This window comes from Ailuropoda melanoleuca, chromosome 7 (assembly GCF_002007445.2).
Source record: "Ailuropoda melanoleuca isolate Jingjing chromosome 7, ASM200744v2, whole genome shotgun sequence".
Lineage (NCBI taxonomy): Eukaryota > Metazoa > Chordata > Mammalia > Carnivora > Ursidae > Ailuropoda > Ailuropoda melanoleuca.
Genome location: NC_048224.1, coordinates 132162673 through 132184507, shown reverse-complemented (window position 1 = coordinate 132184507; position 21835 = coordinate 132162673). Strand labels below are relative to the sequence as shown.

Genomic DNA, 21835 nt, shown 5'->3' with positions numbered 1-21835 from the left:
GGCTCTGTGCAAGCAAGCAGCACGCACTAGGAATGGCAAAACCTGCGTTATAGAACGGATTCTATAATTAATAATTAACCAGTCGGTCAGTCACCCTACCCTTTCTGAGCCTCTCAATTTCCTCACTAAATGAACATGCATACATGGGAACCTGTATGACTGAGGATGAAAGTACATGTGTTTGTGAGAGAACATGCATGTGGTTGTTCGTGGTTGGATTTTAAATTCTAGATGGCTCAGAAACTGTATGCAAAATCTTTACATGCATATCTGTATTTTTTCAAAAAGGCTCTAATGTTTTTATCTTAGAAAGGGGTCAATAACAAAAAGTAGTTATGAGAGACTAGATAAGATTAACTGCTAGGTCTTTTATAATAGTAAATTCTAAGGGAACAAGATTTGAAAACCATACACACACACAAACACATTTGCTGTCAGTGAGTAGAAGCTTTTCAATATTGTCTATGTGTGTCTTTTTATTTTACGGAGAAAGGATGAGAGAAGCTAGTAGCCAGAAAGATAAAAATAATAAAAAGCCAAAAACATACACAAAAGTTAATCACACAGAATTGGCAATATATTCAAATAAATGCAAGCCTACAGGAAATATAAATCACCTCATGTTGAAATTTTTGTCTCTTGATTTAATGTATTATTTCTGTTCTAACCCCAAATTTTATTTATAAAAAATTAAGACCAACTTTAAGAAGCTTCAATATTCACTTTTATTATTTATAAAAAAAATTAAGGTATCAGAATGCATATGGTATATACTGTGATCTTGGTTTTGCACATTTATTCACGTGTTTTACATTATTTCAACTTGAATAAACATACCATATGTGTATCTTTACAATACCTGATAAAGATTAAACTGTCTGGCACTTATACATGTATTATTAGTTCATTCTGATGCTCTGCATGTCAAGAGGATGTTAAAAATGATCGACCTGAAATAATGCCAAGATGAAGATTTAGATTTAGTGAAGCAGTTATGCTCCAGCAATTGCCACACATTTATTTGCGCCGGTTTTATTTTTTTCCCCTTAACTGAGTGTAAACTTTTGCAGAAAAAAAAAAAAATCTGGAAATGAAGTTGTGTTACTTTTTAGTCCAATAAATAATTTTAGCTACGCTTAATGTAGCTTTTTAAGGCCTTCATACAATTGAAAAAATTAAAGTTGAGCATGTTAAAACCCTGTTCATTTATAAAATAAAAAATAGAATTTTACAGGTTTGCAGTTAAAAGTCAACTGTTCAAAACCGATCATGCATGTAATAGCTGCAACCCAACTGAAAGTCCTTGGTGCTGGCAGTCAGGGCACAGCCCGCTGCCAGCAATGTGAGGCATTAAAAAAACACCATGATGTCAGAGGTCTAAATTTACATGTATTAAGCCACACGCCAGCAAATTCTCTGATAAATACACATCATTTTAATAATCAGTATTTGATAGCGGATGAAAACATGCATTAGACTAAAAATGCCACAAATTTGTTTTTATATCCATTCACTATAAAACTTTCTTTTTTAAAATTTAAAGTCTTGTTTCCTATTTTAGAATACACAATAATCAGGAGGATACATGATGGGGAGCCAGTTTTCAGTAAAAGATGCACAATGGGTCCATCCAAGTAACTTCATCAGCTATAACAAAACACAAAAATATATTATTAAAGAACAGATTTTTTAAGCTCAATATTTAGAGTAAATTCTGTTATTTAATAATAATAAAGCAGTGGCATGCAGAACTTTCCTTCCATCCAACCCACCCACCAACCACCCTTCCTACCAACTGATGTTACCATCAACTAACCTACCTGCTTTCCTACTAACCAACCTCTACTGGTGATTATGACCATCCTGGCCAACCTTCCTTCTTTCCTGTCTTTTACTAACCTTTCTGTCTTCCTTTCTTTCTTCACTCTGTCTTACTTGCTCCCTTCCTTCCTACCAAACCAGTTGCCTTTCTTCCTTTCTTAGTCTGACCGTAAGCCAAACACTGTTCTAGACACTGGGAAAACAGCCCTGAATAAACTCACTTCCCACTTGCAGGAAAGTTGTATTCTATTCAGGAGAACCAAAGAATAAATAAGCAAATCAATGAACAGATGAATAAATGAGTAAGTACTTCAGCTGTATATATCAAGTAATACAATAAAAATAAAACCTGATGAAATAACAGAGTGATCGGGGAAATAAGATGGTCAAGAATGGAACCTCCAAGGAGGTGACATTTAAGGGGAGATTTGAAGAAGAAACCTACTCTGACAATGTGGGGAAGAGCTCTCCATACAGCTGGACTAGTGAGGCCCCGGGGCGGGAAGGGGTGGAAAGGGGTGGAAAGGGGTGGGGAGGGGCGTGGTGGCTGTTTCAGCCAAGCAGAGGTGGCACACGTGAGGGATGCAGAGCCAATCCGGGAAGTGTGACAAAGGATGCGGCTGGGAAGGAAGACAGGAACCACTGAAGCAGTTTGAATTTTATCCTAAATGTGATGGGGCTTCACCAGGAGGTGTCTAAAGGTATCTTCTCCAGCTGTGGTGTGGAGAACAGACAGTACAGGAACAGAGTGGAGGGGACACAAGTTACAAAACATCCCCTGATGTGAACATCTGGGCCAGTCACTGGCTTTACTGATGTAAGAGCTCACAGATCAGAGCCGACGTGATTGAGAATCACATTACACACATTAACGATTAGTTCCAGAAAGAGTTCTCTTAACCTATTCAAAGATCTGAAGATGCTAATTTAAAATGTCTTACAATTTGACTGACCAGTGAAGGTACACAGAAAAGGTCTAAGAGGGAAGATAAGCTACACTTTAATTACAAAAAACTTCCCCAGGAACTTACTGATTAGTTTTACATCCAAAGAATACCTCAAATAGAGACACCAGACCTTGGCCACATTTGGCATGACCAAGATACCCACCCAACCTCACATGTCCTTTAGGCACAAACCAACTGTGCGAGTCCAGAGACAAGATGAGGCTACGATGATTTCTGTGGAGTTCATTAAGTTTTCACACTTGATAATTAACTTGAAAGACTAGAATTTCTCATCTAATGTTTCTAACATCAACCACAGAATTTCTCTGCACATAATATGATATGTGGTAAAAATCACAAAATGGCCTATCATTTCAAATGAAGAATAAAATCAAATAAAACTCTAAAAGTTCAAACGTTTTAGAATTGAGCCAACATGTATTTAAAAGGAATGATTTTCGTCTCCTTCATAAAGTAAACTCAGTCTTCTGACTATACATCTAAACTTCCTAATGCATTTTGCTTATGTTGAAAACATTTGAGGCTAAGTATAGGTTCTTTGGACAGGAGTTATAAAACTTTAATAATAAGAAAAGTTTAAAAAACGTAAAGAGCTTATTGACTGTCTCTCATGCTTTTATTTTATAGTTCACATTACATGTATGAGAGTAGTAATCAGTCAAGATAAAGTCAGTATCGCTAAATCACTATAATAAGGCTTTTAGCTATCTGATCACTATGTGATATTTAGGTGACACTTAACAGTGACAATTTAATATCACTTACTTGAATACAATTTTTCCAGTTTTCTTTTGTTGGTTTTTCTTCCACAAGTTTAGTTGCAAATTTAAGGCCTCTCCCATACAATTTATGTACTAATGCATGCTTGTATGCAAATGTTAAAACCTATAATGTAAAACAAGATAAGGCTTATCTATGAAATATTTACATTTTATGGCTTATAGCTTTAATAATGAAAACATTAAGGCCTTAACAGAAGTGCAGCTTTTAAAATGAACATTTTACATCAAGCAAATTTCAAAGATGTCTTGAAAGAACAAAAGTTGAATATTCTACAACTTATTTGGGGGGAAAAAATAAACTGTGATAAATCACTAGGCTCTTGGAATCTATACCAAAACACCTCTTTACGCAAAGGGGAGCTAACATAAATGATCACAAAAATGCAAGTAAGGATAGAAGTATAAAACTATAGAGTCATTATAAATTACCAAAACTGCAAAAGGGGATAAAGTAAAAAAAAATAAAAATTAAAAAATTATATAAATGTACTCTTATTTTCAATTAATTATTTTTGTGTAACTTTGTACTTTTAATTATTGCATCTGTCAAATATACTTGTAATCATTTATTCATATTTTTGGTTTCTACTTTTAGAATGTAGAGAATGACCTCAAAGAAAGGAATCCTATCACATTTACTTGTATTCTAGAGCCAAGCAAAGTGTTCACTTGTTCTAAGTGTAGTAAACAGATGGGTAATACAATGCATGGCCCCTAAGACAGTGGTAGTACTATGGCAACCAAGATTATTTATAACAGTTTTACTACGACTTCCATCCAGTGTTTATCCCCCAGGCTCTTATTCATCTTTTTCTAGCAGCAAGCACAGCACTGGGCGCGTAGCAGGTATACAACAGTCATCTGTTAGCAACGGCAGCAAACACTGCTCAGGTCAGTTCCTGTACTTAACACTCATTCACTAGAAACTGTGTGTACTGTCACTATCCTCCTTCAACAGGGAAGAAACTGAGGCATCAGAATTCAGTACCATGCCTAGGGTCATACAGATAGAAATAGTAGAAGTGGGATTCGAACTCCAGGGTCTGATTTCAGATCCAAATTCTCCCCCTCTGGTGTCACACTGACGCCTTCAGTTTCCTATCACACCCTTTCTCCAGCATGAGCACAATTGCACTGTGGGGAGAAACCTCAAACATTTAGGAAACTTTTTCTCCTTTCTCTGAGGTCTTTACTACAAATTATCGTAGTTAATCTAGAAAAAAAGCATCTGTCTAGTAAAACAAAACTAATGTCTTGTGCTGGGTTAGAAGTGTACTGATTTCATTTACTTTATTTTGCTTTATCTTCAGAAGAAAGGGAGATTGACAAAAACTTGTACTTATTAAGAATTACAATAGAGAGCTAAAAGAGATTTAGAATGTTTCTATAACCCAAATCCAAAACGTTTGTCAATGTTTCTTCTTCTAAACTGGGTTTTAAAACTGATGAGCTATAAATCCAGATGATAATTATTTAAAAGTCATATAGTTTTGAGAAAAATAACATCCAAAGTAACCAGAACGCCCCCCTCTCCATCCCCGACAAATCAGTACATGAACAGATATGGGAAGGCATAAACACAATTTCTAGATGTTCTTAATTCCAGCTTCATACATAACTGGCTTAACCTAAAGGCCATTCACTACACACATTCTCAAACTGTTTTGCAAATCAGTTTGGCTAAAGAGCCACTATGCAGACAGAGAAAATAACAGTAAAGTGGTTCTAAAACAGGTAAGACAAAGGAGGTCTCACTAAACACAATGTCTTCTTCAGAGCCCAGCTTAGCCACACTCCATATATTTTCTTCCTCTTCTGGCCAGGGAGCTGGGAAACAGTAAAGAGTAGGCAATGGGGCACAAGGGAGGTTTCTGAAGAAACCCCCAAGAACTATGCCACAGCAAGACGCACAAAGATTACCTTATTGTCAAAAAGATCAGTCCATTTTGTAGTTTCCCAAAAAGTTTCCATCACAGAATCCAGAGTATTTTCTCTTTCCTCTTCTCTTCCTTCGGTATCGCTCGAAACAGCCCCATCTTGATCTTGTGCGTGAAGAAGATGGTCAGCTAGGGCACATCCTTTTCTACAAAGGGCATCCACGAGCGTAGATTTCTGTTTGTCCATATCACTGTGTGCCAAATCAGAAAACAATTCACAGATCAGTAAAACTCTTTAAAAAGTACAGTCTTATCTGAAACTAATAAACTCATGCATTCTTTGCCTCAGATTTACAATGCAGAAATATTATTATACATCAAATAAGACTCCTTATTTTTAATAAACATCAAATGAGCCACTACACGATTATACAAATTAAATGAGCTAGGACAGCTGTATCTGGTTGAAGCAGAATGCCACAAAGCAAAAGAAGTGAAAGTCTGTTCAGCTCTAAATTCCGTCAGCTAAATAACTCTTCATCAGAACAGCTTCTTTAAAAAAAATAATACAGTTAAAAAAATTAAAAAAAAGGAACAGCGTCTTTTAGGTATTTAGATTTCTTATAAATAGCAATCATCACATATTTAGGTACCAACGTACAAAAGTTCTTTCAGCAGTGAACTTTCATTTATAAATAGAGCAAAACACTGTAAAATGCTTCCTCTGTGCCACTAACTGTTTTAGCACTTTTACATATTAACTCATTTACAGTCAAAACAATTCTACGAGTAAGATACTGTTAATTATCCCCATTTTGCAAAGGAGGAAGGTGAGAGATTTGTTCTAGGTCCTACGGTTAGGAAGCAGCAGATTCAGGATTGGAAGCTACTTAGTGTCTGCTTCTAGAACCCCTGCTCTTAATCATTATGGTAAAACTGTCCTGCTGCAGGGCAGGAGACTGTGCTCTTCTGATGTATTCCAAGTGCCCAGACAATGCCTGCATAGGACAGAAACTCAATAAATCATTGTCGAATGAAATATAACAACGACCTACATCCAGGGTTGTTAGTCTTTAGGATACTTGCTTATCTGAGGCATTCTGTCCAACTCATGTCCCACACGTGTGAAGACAATGAGGATTAAAAGGCTGAGAAGGTGCCCATAGGGCACTCAGACATGGATGAACACACTAACAGGAGGAATGACTCTGAAGGACTCCGAGGAGAATGTGCGACATGAAATCTGCTGGCACTACAACATCAACACTTAGTACTGAGGGTAATTAAAATGAGAAAACAACAACTTGTTACAACCCAAGTACCGAGGGTAATTAAAATGAGAAAACAACAACTTGTTACAACCCAACAAAGTTACCCACCTTAATACATTTGCAACATAGATAAAACTAGGCCAAAAAAGATGCCTAAGATTTCAGCAAAGAGTTTCAAAGCTTAAAGGAACTTTCACTCTCTTTTTGGGGAAACGTTGTCAGTGAACTGCTTGGTCACTTTGGACTCCGGAACAAAAGGATTTCTGAGTTGAAGGACATGTACGGAGCTTCTCATTTACTGAGAAGTAAATCTCATTTACCCACCCCACCCCACCCCACCTTTTAGATGCCAGCCACCATCTGAAATGTCTTACCAGTACTTCATTTATGCTTTACAGCAACCCTGGGAGTTGGACACAATGATCGTCCCCATTTTGTGAATAAGGGGGGCCTTGAAACAGAACTGGATTGGCAAGGCAGGTTTGATCATCCATGGCAGTGCTGACTGATTGGTCCTAGCTGCCCAGAGAAGGGCTGGAAGGATGCAGAACTTAGGGGGTGACACAGGTGTGCTGTACTTGCCAGTCCTCAACCGAACTACCTGCCAGACCCAATAACCCAGTTCTCTGATCCAATAACCTAAATTCCACACATTTGCAATATTCCTTCCCTACCCTCATCTAACTTAGAAAGGATCAGCTCAAATCAAATACTTTCTTAATCCACGAGGCTTTCTCTACTCAAATGAAATTAGCTCTCCTTCCTACTGGCTTGCACAATTTAAAATATTTATTATAACTCTTAATCACATCCTAGCTAGCACCTTAGTCTCCTGCATCAGAGCGTATGCTTCCTCAGAGTAGACAGTGTCCTATTCCATTTCTTTTTGTTCCTCTCAGTGATGCTTTACCTACAGTGTTCGCTCAATAAACACCTCAATCAAATCTAGCTAGAGGTACTGATCAAAGTGGTAATAGATATATTTTAGGAAGAGTCTCAATCAGATACTTTAATGGCCTAAATAAACTGCAGTTCAATTTAACTAAAACCTGTTACTAGATCACCTACAAAAAGCTATTATCATTTTTAAGATTACCAAGTGGCTATCATAACTTCTGATGCATAAGTGACTGGACTAAAAACAGCTTTGCTTGGAAGTGAGAAATAAACGCTCCATTGCTGCTCCTTGTCAATGGATGACAGCCCCAAGAAATGAGAGCCCTCCTGAGACCACCTCGCCCCAGAACAGGAACTCCAGGCCTTCCGCCCAGCACAGCGTACCTGAGCCCAAGGTGGTCTGGTCAAAGCAAGGCCTGGGGCAGATACTTTCCTTGTAAGTGCAGACAAACCTGTCCAATGTTGCCAGAAACTAGCTAGCTTCTCTCAGCATTTTCACAATGTTCGATAGCTCCTTTCTAGTTTTATCCCAGCATCTCTGAAAGTCTCTACAGCTATAATCTTTAAAGTCAGGATCCTACGTTACTGTTATTTTTTTGAGAGCCACTGGAGTCAGGGTTTGAGAGAAAAACTGTGAGAAAAAAGGGACCAATAAGATTGAAAACACAGCTAATCTTGGTCTGTGGCTCACTTTAACCTGGAATTAAAGGGTCTCCTCTGTGGACAGGAAGACTTAGGAAAGACCGGCCAGAATATCAGCAGGGCTAAATGGACCTTCATATTTACTGAAATTTCAAGTGTTATTTCCTAGACACGTGAGTCTGAAGACAGGATATTATTTTCACAAACTAAGAAATAACAGATGCTAGAAGGGACGGGGGCAGCTACTAGCAGAGGCCACAGTGAGGTCAAGGGCAGCCTCAGAAGGGGCCACGGTTTCCGGCAATGAGTTTCTCAGGGGCGATCCAGCCTGCGACACGGAATGGAATTCAGGAAGTCAGCGCAGTGCAGACTACTCCAGCCAGAAGCCAGGGGCCCCACTGGGGACAGGAGACGTCTGCATATGACTGTGGGCTGAGGCGTAGACCCTGGAGACCAGGAGAAAGGCGCTTGTCAGCCGAGGGCAGTTACGAAGGAAATGGAGGTGGGGAGGACTCAGGCTGAGAGACAAGGGTCTCTGCCTCCTGACACAGAATGGACAGCAGGAAGATGGGCAAGGTGGAGCTGGAGCCCTATTTTTCTATGAGAAAGAAATGAGGTGTATGAATCTTCTCAAGCTGGGTAGGAATGCCAAGAGGCTGCTTATCAAGAAAGACCCAGGCTGGGACACACGGGTGTGAATCCAGCGCTCCTGTTTCCAGCATTCGCACCCTAAGCTGGCCACGTATGCTCCCAGCCTGTTTGCTCTTCGGCAGATATGGGGTAAAAACGCCCCTACTTGGCAAGTTATTTAGAAGATTAAGTTTAAAAGAGATAATGTATTCAAAACATCCCAAATAATTCCTTGTACATAACTGGCATCTCACAAATAGACAACAACAAAACAGCCATGTTTGAGATTATTCCTTTGGAAGGTGGGGAGGGGTGCAGACCATGCCAACAACCTAATTTGAATAAATTTTATTCTGCTTGAAAACTACTGCTTGTAGATTTAGAAGAGCTGTAATATTAGTATAAACAATGTAATACCCAGAGTTTAGCATCAAGAACTTCATAGAGAAAGAAGTATTCTGACTGAAGCTGAGGGCATCATTAGAATAGCTCTAAGAGGAGGTGATATTTCTACCCTCGCAGGTAATGACCTCTGGGTGAAATTAAACCAAAGTGAGGGAGGGGAGAGCTGGTATCGGGAGAGCTCCCACGAGATGGTCCTGGGAATTCAGGGAAGGTAGAGGCTCTGGAGGCCGCGGGACCATCACACGACATATGAGAGACACGTGCTCACCCACCCCCACCCAACGACACCTCTCTGCTTCACGTGTCGCACTGGGTTTCTTAAAGCTAAACCATAAGCCCCCTTCCCTTCACCCCACTTAATACTGTTAGACCAGTACCTAACTCAAGCTGCTTGTGACAGTTTCAACCTGACTATTTCTACTTGTGTTACCAGGCATTACAAACTAAATCTGGACTTTTTATGCTATTGGCCAATGAACAGTTTAGAGATTAATCGTAGAGGGTGTTAATCTGTTTGCCTCCTCCATATGTCCAATTCCTACAAATCCCCAAGTGGCGGGACTGTTTGATCACAGCTACTCAGGTCTCTCCATCACAACAGCACCTGATGGTAGAGAAAGCAAACTCCTTTTCATTTGCTTAATATCAAACAAGTGAAAAAAATTATTACGAAATATCTAAGGGTGGAGCATCCAAATACCAATGACTCTAGGGACACAACAAATATCAGAAAAGAAGAATATTCTCAATAATTTTAAAAAGTAACTAAGAAATGAGATGCAAGAAAGATTATTTACTGGTTAGGTACTTTTTTATAGTAGCTGCATCAGGCCTGGGGTCAGTCTTCATTGCCATATAAACTGCTAGGGCCGTTTGATCTATGTGAGAAATAACAGCATCTGCAGCTTCAACAATTTCATTAAGTCTTTTCATCCGTTCCTAGGGAGGAAAAAAGATATAAGAAATGGATGTATCAATGGGTACACCAAAGTACCTTCATTTCTGTCATTTCAACTGTGAGAGTCACAACTCCAGAGTGAGGGGGCTGGGCTGTCTACTTGAAGCCCAGGGGGCTCTGTGCTGCCCCCTACTGTGATTGCCACAATGTCAGCACCACTAGAAAACCTGAGCTTAGACGGAAAAATACCTAATACACATTCCCCATTGATGTTAGATGGGGAGGATAAGCAAGATAAAGGGTTCACAGAAATGCAGTGTTTTCTACCAAGGCAACTCCTTTTCTGGGCATCTTAGAAACACAATTGGCTAGGTTACTCCAGTCTCACACCACGCGAAAACAGAAGGAAAGAACTTGCTCTAAGGAGGGCCCGTATTGTATGGAGCACTGGGTGTTATACGCAAGTAATGCATCATGGAACTTTACATCAAAAACTAGGGATGTACTGTATGGTGACTAACATAATAAAAAAAAAATATTAAAAAAAAAACTTGCTGATGAACATTCTTCTTAGTTTGTTATTAAAACGACAAAGGTGAGAGTAAACAAAAATAGACCCAACAGAGTCTAACAATCACCATGGTGCTGGAGCTGCTCTCAGCAATTTGCTCCTTTCTTGTGAGTCTTAGAGGTTGTTTCCTTTCAACACCTTCAAGTTCACTCTGAACCCCTGATAATTTTTTTAAAAGATTTTATTTATTTATTTGAGAGATAGAGACAGCACAAGAAAGGGGAGCGGCAGAGGGAGGGGGAGAAGCAGGCCCCCCACCGAGCAGGGAGCCTGATGCGGGGCTGGATTCCAGCCAGGACCCTGGGATCATGACCTGAACCAGAGGCAAACCCTTAACTGGCTCAGTCACCCAGGCACTCACCGCCCCCTCCCGGATAATTTTTTAATTGTTTATGACTAGCACCTTCCTGCTGGCCAACATTATCAACGAGAGCTGGCCCATGTTAAGACAGCTTGGAACTGTGGCCAACTCTTAAAATTAGCATCAGTAACAAAGTTAACACAAAGTAGGAGTTCTTCATTTGCTGCAGGTGTTTAGATCTGCAGCAGGCCAGACCCCTGCCCTGGAGGTGAATGTCAGAAAACCAACCCTCAGGATATCTTACTTACCACTCCTCCCACTGAACAAAAATGTTAGCAGGAATTCTAAGCTGAACTCATAGTAATGGCTAAGTCCTGTAATTACTTTAATGAAAATGGTTAATAGAACATTCAATTTGAAGAAACCTGTTTTCCTTTGGCAAGAACACAAGACAGGGGCGTTTGGGTGGCTCAGATGTTAAGTGTCTATCTTCGGCTCAGGGCGTGATCCCAGAGTCCTGGGATTGAGCCCTACATCAGGCTCCCTGCTCCACTGGAAGCCTGCTTCCTCTCCCACTCCCCCTGCTTGTTCTCCCTCTCGCTGGCTGTCTCTGTCAAATAAATAAAATCTTAAAAAAAAAAAAAAAAAGAACACAAGACAAATACAAGGCTGCATTTTTATTCAATGTATAAACCTTACCTAATGTTACAAACAAAATGAAATACTCATATTAAGAATGAACATGTCCAACCTTTTCAGCGTCCAACTGATGAAGTCTTGCAACATACAGAGGAAGATAATTAGGATATGTTTCTTTCAATTCATTATAAATGTCACTAGAATCCAGCCTATGTATATAAGAAAGAGAGAAACACTGTATTTCATTTCTTTTAGAAAGAAAACAATTTCTGTCTTCCCTATTAATTATTTAACATTGCTTTGAAGTTCCAGTTGGTAACATAAAGCATCAATCTGAAATATAAGTAACATTGCTGACAAAGATTATCATTATTTGCAGGTAGTATAAATATGCTTAGCCTAGAAAAAAAAATCAAACTGTAAGCATCAAGTTTTCATACATGCCAGGTATGGATGTATAAAGAGGAGGAAAAAACATTCAAATAGCTAGAAAGATGAAAAGATCTTGAAATATCTAAAATGTGTAAGAAAAATGTAAACTTTTCTGAAAAATCTGAAGTCTCAGATGAATGGAGAGAGATTCCATGTTCCCGAATGGGGAAACTGAATAAAGCTGCTTAAATGGGTGAGGGGGAGTAGTACGCAGGGATCTTCCCGGCTTTCCTTGCCTGCCGTGATACCACCACTTCCTGGGCTGGGCTGGGGTGGGGAGGGGTGCCCACGCCCAAGGCAGGCCCTCTGTTCCCTGCCACCCCACATTTGCTCATCACTCCACCTCACCTCTAGGCAGCTGAGTTGCGTGAGAGCCAGCTCCTGCCAGGAGGAAAGTCCTCTGTCTGGGAGCTGAGGGGCGAGGGAGCCCTGTGTTCCTGGCTGCAGGCCGCCTGGAGTTGAGGTGCTGCGTCCCTGAGCTGGCAGTGGGGAAGCAGGGAGTGGCCTGAGCTCAAATACCAGATTCCCACTTTTCTCCCCGAACTTTAGATACTCTTGAACAGATGTTTCTTCATTCATCCTTTGCTGTATGCCCTTACTATCATCTCCACAGGTTTTAAAAGGCTGATTTAAAAAAAAAAGGATTTTCACTAGTTTCTGGCGGAGTGGGTTCCTGGGACTCCTCACGCTGCCATGCCAGAAGTCAATCTCTACCATTTTGCTTCTGAAGGATTTACATTGTATTTTCAACTGTTTACAACATCCTACAATCAGTCAGAGACTGACTGACAGACTCTAACTTCTGGTGGAGATACAGTCTAGTTTTAAGGGGAAAGGTAAGTTTGACTGTAGACAGATCCTGTGACCATTCAATCCCTGGGAATTAAGTTCCCGATATGCTGACGTCTGTTCTCTAGAAGAGTGCAGGGCTGCAAGGATGCGCACGTGTCCAGCTAGTGCGGACTCCCATAGAAAAGCAGTGGTCAGAGAAATACTGCATAACACAAATGGAAAAAGCAATCCATCGGACTACAGAAAATAAATTTCTGCTATGTAAAAAGTAAGCTAAAAGTAAAAAAATAAGCTGAGGGAAAAATGTGTACCAGTACAGCAAAGCATTAATATCTTTTATGTTAAAAAGTTAAAAGAAAAATCTGACGTCCCAATAGAAAAATAGTAGAGCACATGTCCAACTGACAGCAGCTACACGAAGAATGCAATGACAGCATTTAAAAAGCTCAAATGCTGTAACCTGAGAAATGCAACTTAAGACCACGGTAATGGCTTTTTCTCTTTTTGCCTTCTAGCAGCATGGCTTTGTTTTCGAGTCCACGGCATAACAGGATCCGCTGTACGCCACTGGAGGGAGTAGAAATTGTGACAGTCCCTCTAGAAGGTAATGTGGCAAAACCTATCAAGGCGATTTTTAAGTATTAATAATACTGATTCAATAATTATACTTTAAAGATGCGATCTGATGGATATCTAAAGAAACTACATGTATAAAAATGTCCATCACAGCACCAGAGAAAAGCTATAAACGTGGATGCCAAATAGAGTATTTAAGCAGGTTATATTTCACCAACAGGACAGCATACTACATAGTCATTAAAATGGTATTTTTAAATGACTATTAAATGACCCAAGAAATGCCCAAAATCAAATAGTAATTGGAAAACTAGGACACAACATCATTCACACTGCTAATGCATAACTACAGAGAAAATAATAAGACAACGATTATCTTTGGAGAGTAGGCAAAAAAGTGATTTTTATTTTTTTCTTTATACTTTCCAGTAAAATTCTCTTCCAAGAGCAAATCAGAATTAAGTGGTTAAATTAAAAGCCCCTGTAACCCTGCCATAATTACTATTCTGAATACAGCCCATGCACATATACATCAAACTGCTGTAACTGGGAAACCAAAAGTAAACACTTAGAGGAATAAAATCCACTAAAACTTACTTTGTCATCCACTGAATTTTAAGATCTCGTAACGCTTCAGTGAACTCTTCTTTCAAATCTTTCTCTTTCTCCGAATCTTTTTCTTTATCTTTGCTGCCATTCTTAGTCTTTGTTGGCGGAGGTATTAGGTAGTAATGGACAGGGATCACATCCTATGAATGTGGAGAGAGTCTCAGATCAATATGCTTAATTTTACATATTTTAAAATCATCTTCAGTACCTGAATATCTCAGAACACGGGCTGCCCGGAGTTGTACTACTCCAGATCCTAAGGGCCACAATACATAAAAAACTCCAATCCGTGATCAAAGGAGTTTTCTCCCAAACTTTAAAGTACTGGTGCTTCTAAGTCTTTAAAATAAGGGATGTAAGGGGCACCTGGCCAGCTCAGTTGGTGAAGCACGTGACTCTTGATCCTGGGGTTTTGAGTTCCAGCCCCACACTGGGTGTAGAGATTACTTAAAAATAAAATCCTAAAAAAATAAAATAGAGGAGGTAAGAACAAACTTTCCTCCATTTGAGTGTATTTGGTATTCTTAGTTTTACTGGACAGACTGGATTACAAAAAAGTACTAATTACCAAAGTCTACTGGGCTTTCACATCTTCTACTTGAGAAGGGGAGGAAATAACTTAGAATTTTTAAGGAGATCCTCTTTTTCTAAGTAAATTTAAAGAGAAATTTCTTCCTTCAATCAAGAGGACTTATTGAGGCCCTGTGACGTGCCAGGTAATGCTGTGAGAACAAAGAGGTGAAGAACAAAGCAGGCAAGGCCCTCTCTTGCCCCTTGGGAACATATCCTAGTGGGGGAAGACAGACAACATATAGATAGTGAACTGTTTCAGAAGGTACCACATGATATGGAGAAAACGAAACAGAATGCAGGGACAGAGAGAGGCTACTCGGTGAGATGGGGAACAATGCAGACGAAGTGGTGCTGGAAAGCCACTCTGAACAGGGAATATCCCATTTGAGTGAACATCCATGGCCTAAGTGAATGAACCGCCGTGGACCTAATGAACCAAACTGAGAGTAAGAAGTGTCTGAAGACAGAAGACAGGCACATGCAAAGCCCTGAGCTTGTGTATACAGCAAGCGCAGCTGGAGGCACTGAGCATGTGGGCAGCAACCACAAGGAGTGGCGCTGATGGAAAAGAGTACAAAAATACAGATTTTATTCTAAATGCAATTGGAAGCCTACTGGGAGAGCTGTAGGCAAGGCAGTGAACATGATTCAAGATTTCTGCTTTTTGTTTTATGACTCTGGATCCTGTATGGATGAAAAATGTTGGTTTGTTTTTAATAACTCTTCCTACTATGTGGAGAATGGACGATAGAGGGCAGAAGTCCAGAAGGAGGAAGACAAGTTAGGAAGCAGGCCTAGACTCCCAACACTACTCTGATCTAAAGAACAGGCTGTACAAGAGGAAGAAGTGGATGGATTTAGAAATCCGTGAAGGTAGAAATGACAGTGCTTGCTGATGGTGTTTAAAACTAGGGGCCAAATAAAACTGGGCAGGACGGGGGAGGGAAAGAGGAAGCCCAGGCCTTGATTCAAAGCATTCTGCAGTCTCAAAGATGCTCAGGAGTGAAGGAGATAGACACCAGAGGGACTCCGTGGATAAGCCAGCCAAAAGAAAGAGGAGTGGTCAACCAGTGACAGTAGTGGACGTGGTGCCAGGGGCAGAAGGGGACAGTCACAGAATGGGGCAGCAGTGGCTGGTGCCCAGGACAAGAGATGCACAGTCCTTGTGGATAGTGGGGGGTGAGGGCTGACCGAGAAAGAGATGCAGGAACAGGAAGTAAAGAACAGGAAGTAAAGAAGCATACATAGTTCCTTTGAGAAGTTTTGCTTTTGAAAAGAGCAGAGAAATGTGTAATTATATCTAATTACATCCATTTCCATCCATTCTGTTCAAGCACATAAGTCTCCACTTGCAAAAACTAACGCAATATCTGGGAAATGAAATCCCATATATTTGCTAGATCTGGTTATGGCACAATAACCAGGTGCCCTTAATTAAATCACGAAGTCAATTTCGCCAATTCTAACTTCAAATTTATATTAAAAATGCTAAATTAAAACTTTTGTTTTAATTAGCAAAATTTCTAAACTCGGGAAAAAATATGTTACCAAGACTTCTACTCTCCTAATCACAGTAATTTCAGAAAAAAACTTCACACAGGATGAGACAAAAAAATAGTATTGCAAGGCCCCTCCTTCCCCCAAATAGGATTTTTAGGTGTAAATACCATGCACGTATGCCCATGTTAAGAATTTTCACAACTAAATTTTATTTTGGGGTATAATTACAATAGAAAATATAAAGAACTACTGCTGAAGTAGTTCTAACAGTATTCCAACATAAAACAGTAACTACAACTTCAATATGACTCGTTTAAAGCACATAAAACCACTCATGTGACATAACCACACAAATCCCCTTTCAGCATTTCAGCGCCATGCTCTGTCTGAGGCCAGCAACCAGCGCCTGCAAGCCAAAGTCACATGTGCAGGGTGGGACTGGGCAAAAGAAGCAGGGATTCTGCTTGGGCAAGCTCCTCAGGACCCTGCTACCCATCTTCCTTCCCTCCGCTTGAGTTCACTTTCCTAAGTAGGCACTGCTGGGGTGAAAAGTGTCTGCAAAATTGAAGTTGCTAATTAACCACCAAGCTCTTATGGGAACAGATCATTTCCATATCATCTGTACAGCACAAACGATATACTGAAGAATTCAAGAGGCAGAGACAGCCCCCAACATTTACCCTATGTTCATGTAGTCCCGTACTTCCACTGCACTAGAAAGGGGACGACACTTGCCTGGAGGAGGAAACCTAGCAGTCCATGGAGATTCTAATCTAACGTGAGCCTCCCTTAGTCCCCCCTCCTCCCTGACTGATTAGGGAGAGGGGCAACTTTCAGGATGGGAAGGAAGTCTCTGTTCTGAGGCAATTCCTCCTATGAAGCTCAAAGGTAAGGCGTTTGCTACAGAATTGAATTTAAAATGAGCAATCCATTAAATTTGATTAACAATAAATTCTAAGAAAGATCTATAAATAGAAAGAAACCCTATACCATAGCAACCATAAACTACCAGTAAAAACTAAAAGCACAAGAGACAGGGAGAGTTCATGATGAATGACCCTGGCAGGGTCGGGGGAGGGGGGGGAATCAAGGTTTTGTGATCAGCATTTTATGTATTAAATATATCAAATTAGCAATTATAAGTATTACTATAAACCTATAAAATATTTCAGGACTAATTTTTATTATTAAAAATTACAAACATGGTAGTTTTAATTCCTAATCAAAAGAAAAATGGAGTTATTTTTTGTTTTATCATGTTCGCCTTTTCTTTTTGTCAGTATTTTTCCAACTTGCTTCTCCAGGACTTAGTATAGGGTCAATTTAATGGAAATCATTTTGTACCATTAAGTCTGGAGAAACCTTGATTACGATTTAAAAAGACAGTCAAGAGCAATCTTCAGAGCAGAAATGCTGAAGTTCTCTATAGTAGATACTTAACAGTCAGTTTTTTAAAAACCATATTATTTCTGCTATTTGCCAAGTATTTTGACAGTATATCCTTGAAAGTCAAATCTACCTGCAAAACTAGTAATTATTCTTTGGGTAACATAACACACCATCATTTAAATTTTGGTTCAAAATTACAATTTCCTTAGTTCCTAAATTATTAGCAACTAAATTCAAAACTTTAATACCTTTACACAAACTAAAATAGCTATTTTAAAGATTAAAATCATACTGGAATGCTATTTATCATCTGTTAAAAGTAACTATATTCTTTCATATGACAATGAACTTAAATTACAATGACAATTAACTTAAAAAAGCTAACCTGCATTTTCCAAATCAAAACTCACTGAGACCCAAAGGACAAATCCATTGAGGATTATGGACCAAAAGCTAGTTGGTATTTTGCTCTGGCAATAAATCAATACATAGATCTTTTTGGTAATGAGACTATAAGACAGACAGAACTGGAAAGAGGTAACTCTAGTTGCCCAAGTTCTTTATATAAAGCTTTCCTAACCATTAAGTAATAAACTTCCCTGTTCACTTAATAGTTTCCTATCTTGGGGCACCTGGGTGGCTCAGTTGGTTAAGTGACTGCCGTCGGCTTGGGTCATGATCTCAGGGTCCTGGGATCGAGCCCTGCTTCTCTCTCTCCCTGCCACTCCCCCAACTTGTGCTCTCTCTGTGTCAAATAAATAAAATCTTAAAAAAAAAAAAAAGTTTCCTATCTTACACAACCTGATCCAAACAAAATCCACCAAAACTCCCAAAAGATCAACCAAAATATACAATAGGAAAAATATACAACAGGAAGAAAAAACCCCAGCTACGCTTTTGTGATAAGCATGTTCTATTTTTTAATGGGCTCCTAGAAGACCTTTTCCTCATTTTCTAAAGCAGTGGCTTTCAAGCTATTTTCAGGATGACCCAAAGAAAAAAAATCTATAAATAAAAAGAAATTCATTTCATGAGACTGATGAATGATATTTCCTACTTTTTAGTTTTCAATTTAAAGCTGGTTGTATTTCATCAAATGAATGTACATGGCCCACAAATGGGTCACAAGGCTCAGCTGAGAAAATACTGGCAAAGTGAAGTAGATATTCCTTCATCTGGAAAGACGATTCCCAGTGGGGCATTTGTGAACAAAGTGTTTACCATTACATAACAATATAAACATTACAGAAATCTTTTTAATAAAGGAACTTCATCTGTTCTAAAATGGTGGTCCCCATTTTCACATCACTACAAATTAAGAAACAGAGTTATCTCTTTTTTATACCTTAAAATACAAATTTTCCTTGCAACGCTTCCCGCTTGCAGGAGAAATCACTAACACGCTGAATGATGCCACAGAGCTCACTGAGTATGTATATCCCTCTCGCTAAGTGCACTCAAAGTAGAATTCTACTTTTTTGAGTTAAATTTGGCTCTAGCACTCAATCAGAGATTGTCTAGTAAGTTGTAGGGAAGTTATGGTCTTAAACCTGCTCATGTTCTTAGTGTCAATTTTAACCTGGGGTGGACAGTCCTTATTTCTGTTCCCACTCCCCACTGTTCTGTCTCTGCTCCTCCAGCACAACAATGACACAAGAGCAGGGAATAAAGTTTTTTTCAAATTCCTTAATAATCTTTTATTAATCAAATCATCCAACTTAAGAATGTTTTTAGACTTTAAAAGAATTGTTTTGGCTTATATAGCTAAAAAAAAATTATATTCATTTCTCTGTAGGATTCTAGACATGCAAAATTTCAAATATTACCACTTGGTATCAAATCTGTAGCTAAGAAATGAATAGCATTACATTTTTTTTCTAGACACATATAAAAGAGGGTCTTCCAGTGATTTATGGCAGGAAAAAAAACACTTCAGGAAAGCAATATGTCAACATTGACAAGCTAAAAGCACTATACTGCAGAACTTAAAGAAAGGAAACTAAGGGAGAGATTTTTTTAAAAAAGATTTATAATAGGTGACAGAAAAAAAGTTTAACTAATATGCAAATAAGGCTTTAAGACATCTTTTTTAAGAACTGACAATCAGTACCTTTTTAAATTTTCCTTGTCGTTTTGCTGCAGACTGCCCCTGGGAGTTAGAAGGACATTCTGTAAGAAAACATGCACAGTCTACACAGGATGGAGACACCACCTCTGTCTAATACTTGTCTTCTGGTTTACGTCCCACCTGCGTGTGTCTCCGTACTTAGAAGGGTTAGGTCTATGATCAAAATGGCAGGCTTTTAAACAAAGCAACATTGCCACTTTCATTTTAATAAAAATGCAATAGGTCATTCCTAAGGGCAAGTTTTTCAACTCTCTATTTGAAAAACTGAGTATAGCAAAATCTCTTAGTTATCAAAACACTTTTAAAAACATTAAATTTAGCTGACAGTCCAGAGTGATTTCAAGGACGTCACACACGCCCAGGCATCATCACTCAAGGTGACTGTGAAAGGCAGAAGTAAAACAACACTCACCTTCCCAACTACAAAACCGGTAACAAATGCAAAACTGCAAGGTTAACAAACAAGGTGCTGGCAAGTATAATTAACTCTATGCCTTTAGGTTTTTGCTCTCTCTCAAGAAAATCTACCCCATATGTAATTGCCTGGTTAAGCAGTAACTACAGTTAATCCCACACTTTCATAATTTATGCCTCTGAAAGAACGCCGCTGCTAGGAAGTAGTAACTATCTCTGAATTGCTAAAAGTACGCTTTTAATAACAATGCTTTTCTGTCATAATCATCACAAGGAAGCAGACACCTGAGAAGAGTTATCTGGGTGAGAACCCCATCTCCCCTTCTGGGGAGTCCCATAGTTGGAGGCAGCCCTGCTGCCCAGGAAGTGAAGCCTACAAAAAAAGACTATGACTTCTTAAATCAGTGCGTCCATGAATTCCAATGTCACTGACTGATTCACTTCAAATGATACTAGAGTGTATATATAAATAAGTACAGTTGACCGCTGGACAACATGGGGGCTGGGGACACTACTCCCTCCCCAGTTGAAAATCCTTGCATGAACTCCCCCAAAACTTAACTACGAACAGCCTACTGTTGACTGGAAGTGTTAAGGATAACATAAATAGTCAAATAATATTATTTTGTATACATTCTTAAATTAATGTAAGTTAGAGAAAATGTTATTGAGAAAAATCACAAGGAAAATATATTTACAGTACTGTACTATATTTACTGGGGAAAAAAAAAAAACCCCACGTATAAGTCGACCATGCAGTTCAAACCCCTGTTGTTCGTGGGTCAACTGCAGTATTGACTGAAATGTGACTCAAGAAATGTCAGGGCAAACAATTTTTTAAAAGCACAGGATTCCTAAATTATGCCTCTAAGACAGCAGTAAGTGACCTCTGGTTCAATAGTGGCAAGAAGTAAGTATACTTGTTAAGATGTAAGAAAACTATTCATCTTGATAACGGCATTTATGATTCCAGCATCAGGTAGTAGATCACTATACAAGAACTGACCCTAAGGAGAAATGCAAAACTGTAAGAATGACAACTTTGACTGGCACTGAGCTTGTATGATGACAGAAGGTGACAGATCCACATAAACACTATTCTCATAATAAATTTGTAATGAAAACAGACGGAAAAGTTAAAATCGGTACCTATCCAGTTGTAATGTTTATCTCTAAAATATAACAACCAGAAACATGTTTTTAATAGCATAATTTTAAAACCATAAATTAAAAAGCAATGCCAAAAGAAATATCTCCTAATCATCTACACAATTATGCAAAATTCCAACAAGAGAAAGGTCTGTACAAGTGAGGAAAATACTGCTTTTTAGAAATGTTCTGACTGGTTTTCTAGAAGTAACCCAAGAAGACCTGACTTATTTTTATATCCACAGTATTATGTTGATTAAACATCCCATTTACTTAAGCCAAGTTTAATCTGGACCTACATGTTTCAAGGGAAGTTCAAAGTATATTAGCCATGAAGGGAAGGACCAGTTCAGGGCCCGAGTACTTAGGCCTGGGAAAAAAGAATACTGAATATTTTAAAATACAATCAAATATTAAGTAAACTTTACTAGTAATTTGGGAAAAAACTACTCAATTTTCCCCCCCCAGGGAGAGCTTCTCTTTTACCCATTCTAAAGTGTGGGATAAATCCCATCTTTTAAAGGAATGGAAATTTTGGAATAGGTAATTTCAATGTTTAAAAAAAAAAAAG

General features: G+C 38.9%; 1 protein-coding gene across 6 annotated transcripts in view; it reads right to left on the bottom strand.

Annotated features, from left to right (window-relative positions):
• Positions 1 to 764: 764 nt before the first annotated feature.
• Positions 765 to 21835, bottom strand: part of TPP2 (tripeptidyl peptidase 2) — a 71781-nt gene continuing 50710 nt past the window's right edge. The window contains exons 24-31 of one of the 6 annotated variants that reach the window (XM_034665445.1): positions 19684 to 19722; positions 14100 to 14251; positions 11815 to 11911; positions 10102 to 10232; positions 5492 to 5699; positions 5327 to 5398; positions 3555 to 3674; positions 765 to 1647 (exon numbers count right to left, since the gene is read on the bottom strand). In XM_034665445.1, coding sequence (XP_034521336.1) covers positions 1558 to 1647; positions 3555 to 3674; positions 5327 to 5398; positions 5492 to 5699; positions 10102 to 10232; positions 11815 to 11911; positions 14100 to 14251; positions 19684 to 19722 — 909 coding nt within the window. In that variant the 3' untranslated portion in view covers positions 765 to 1557. Of the gene's footprint in view, positions 1648 to 3554; positions 3675 to 5326; positions 5399 to 5491; positions 5700 to 10090; positions 10233 to 11814; positions 11912 to 12053; positions 12614 to 14099; positions 14252 to 19683; positions 19723 to 21835 lie in introns of those variants that run through there. The other 5 variants (XM_034665447.1, XM_034665446.1, XM_034665448.1 and 2 more) reach the window with 5 other exon arrangements.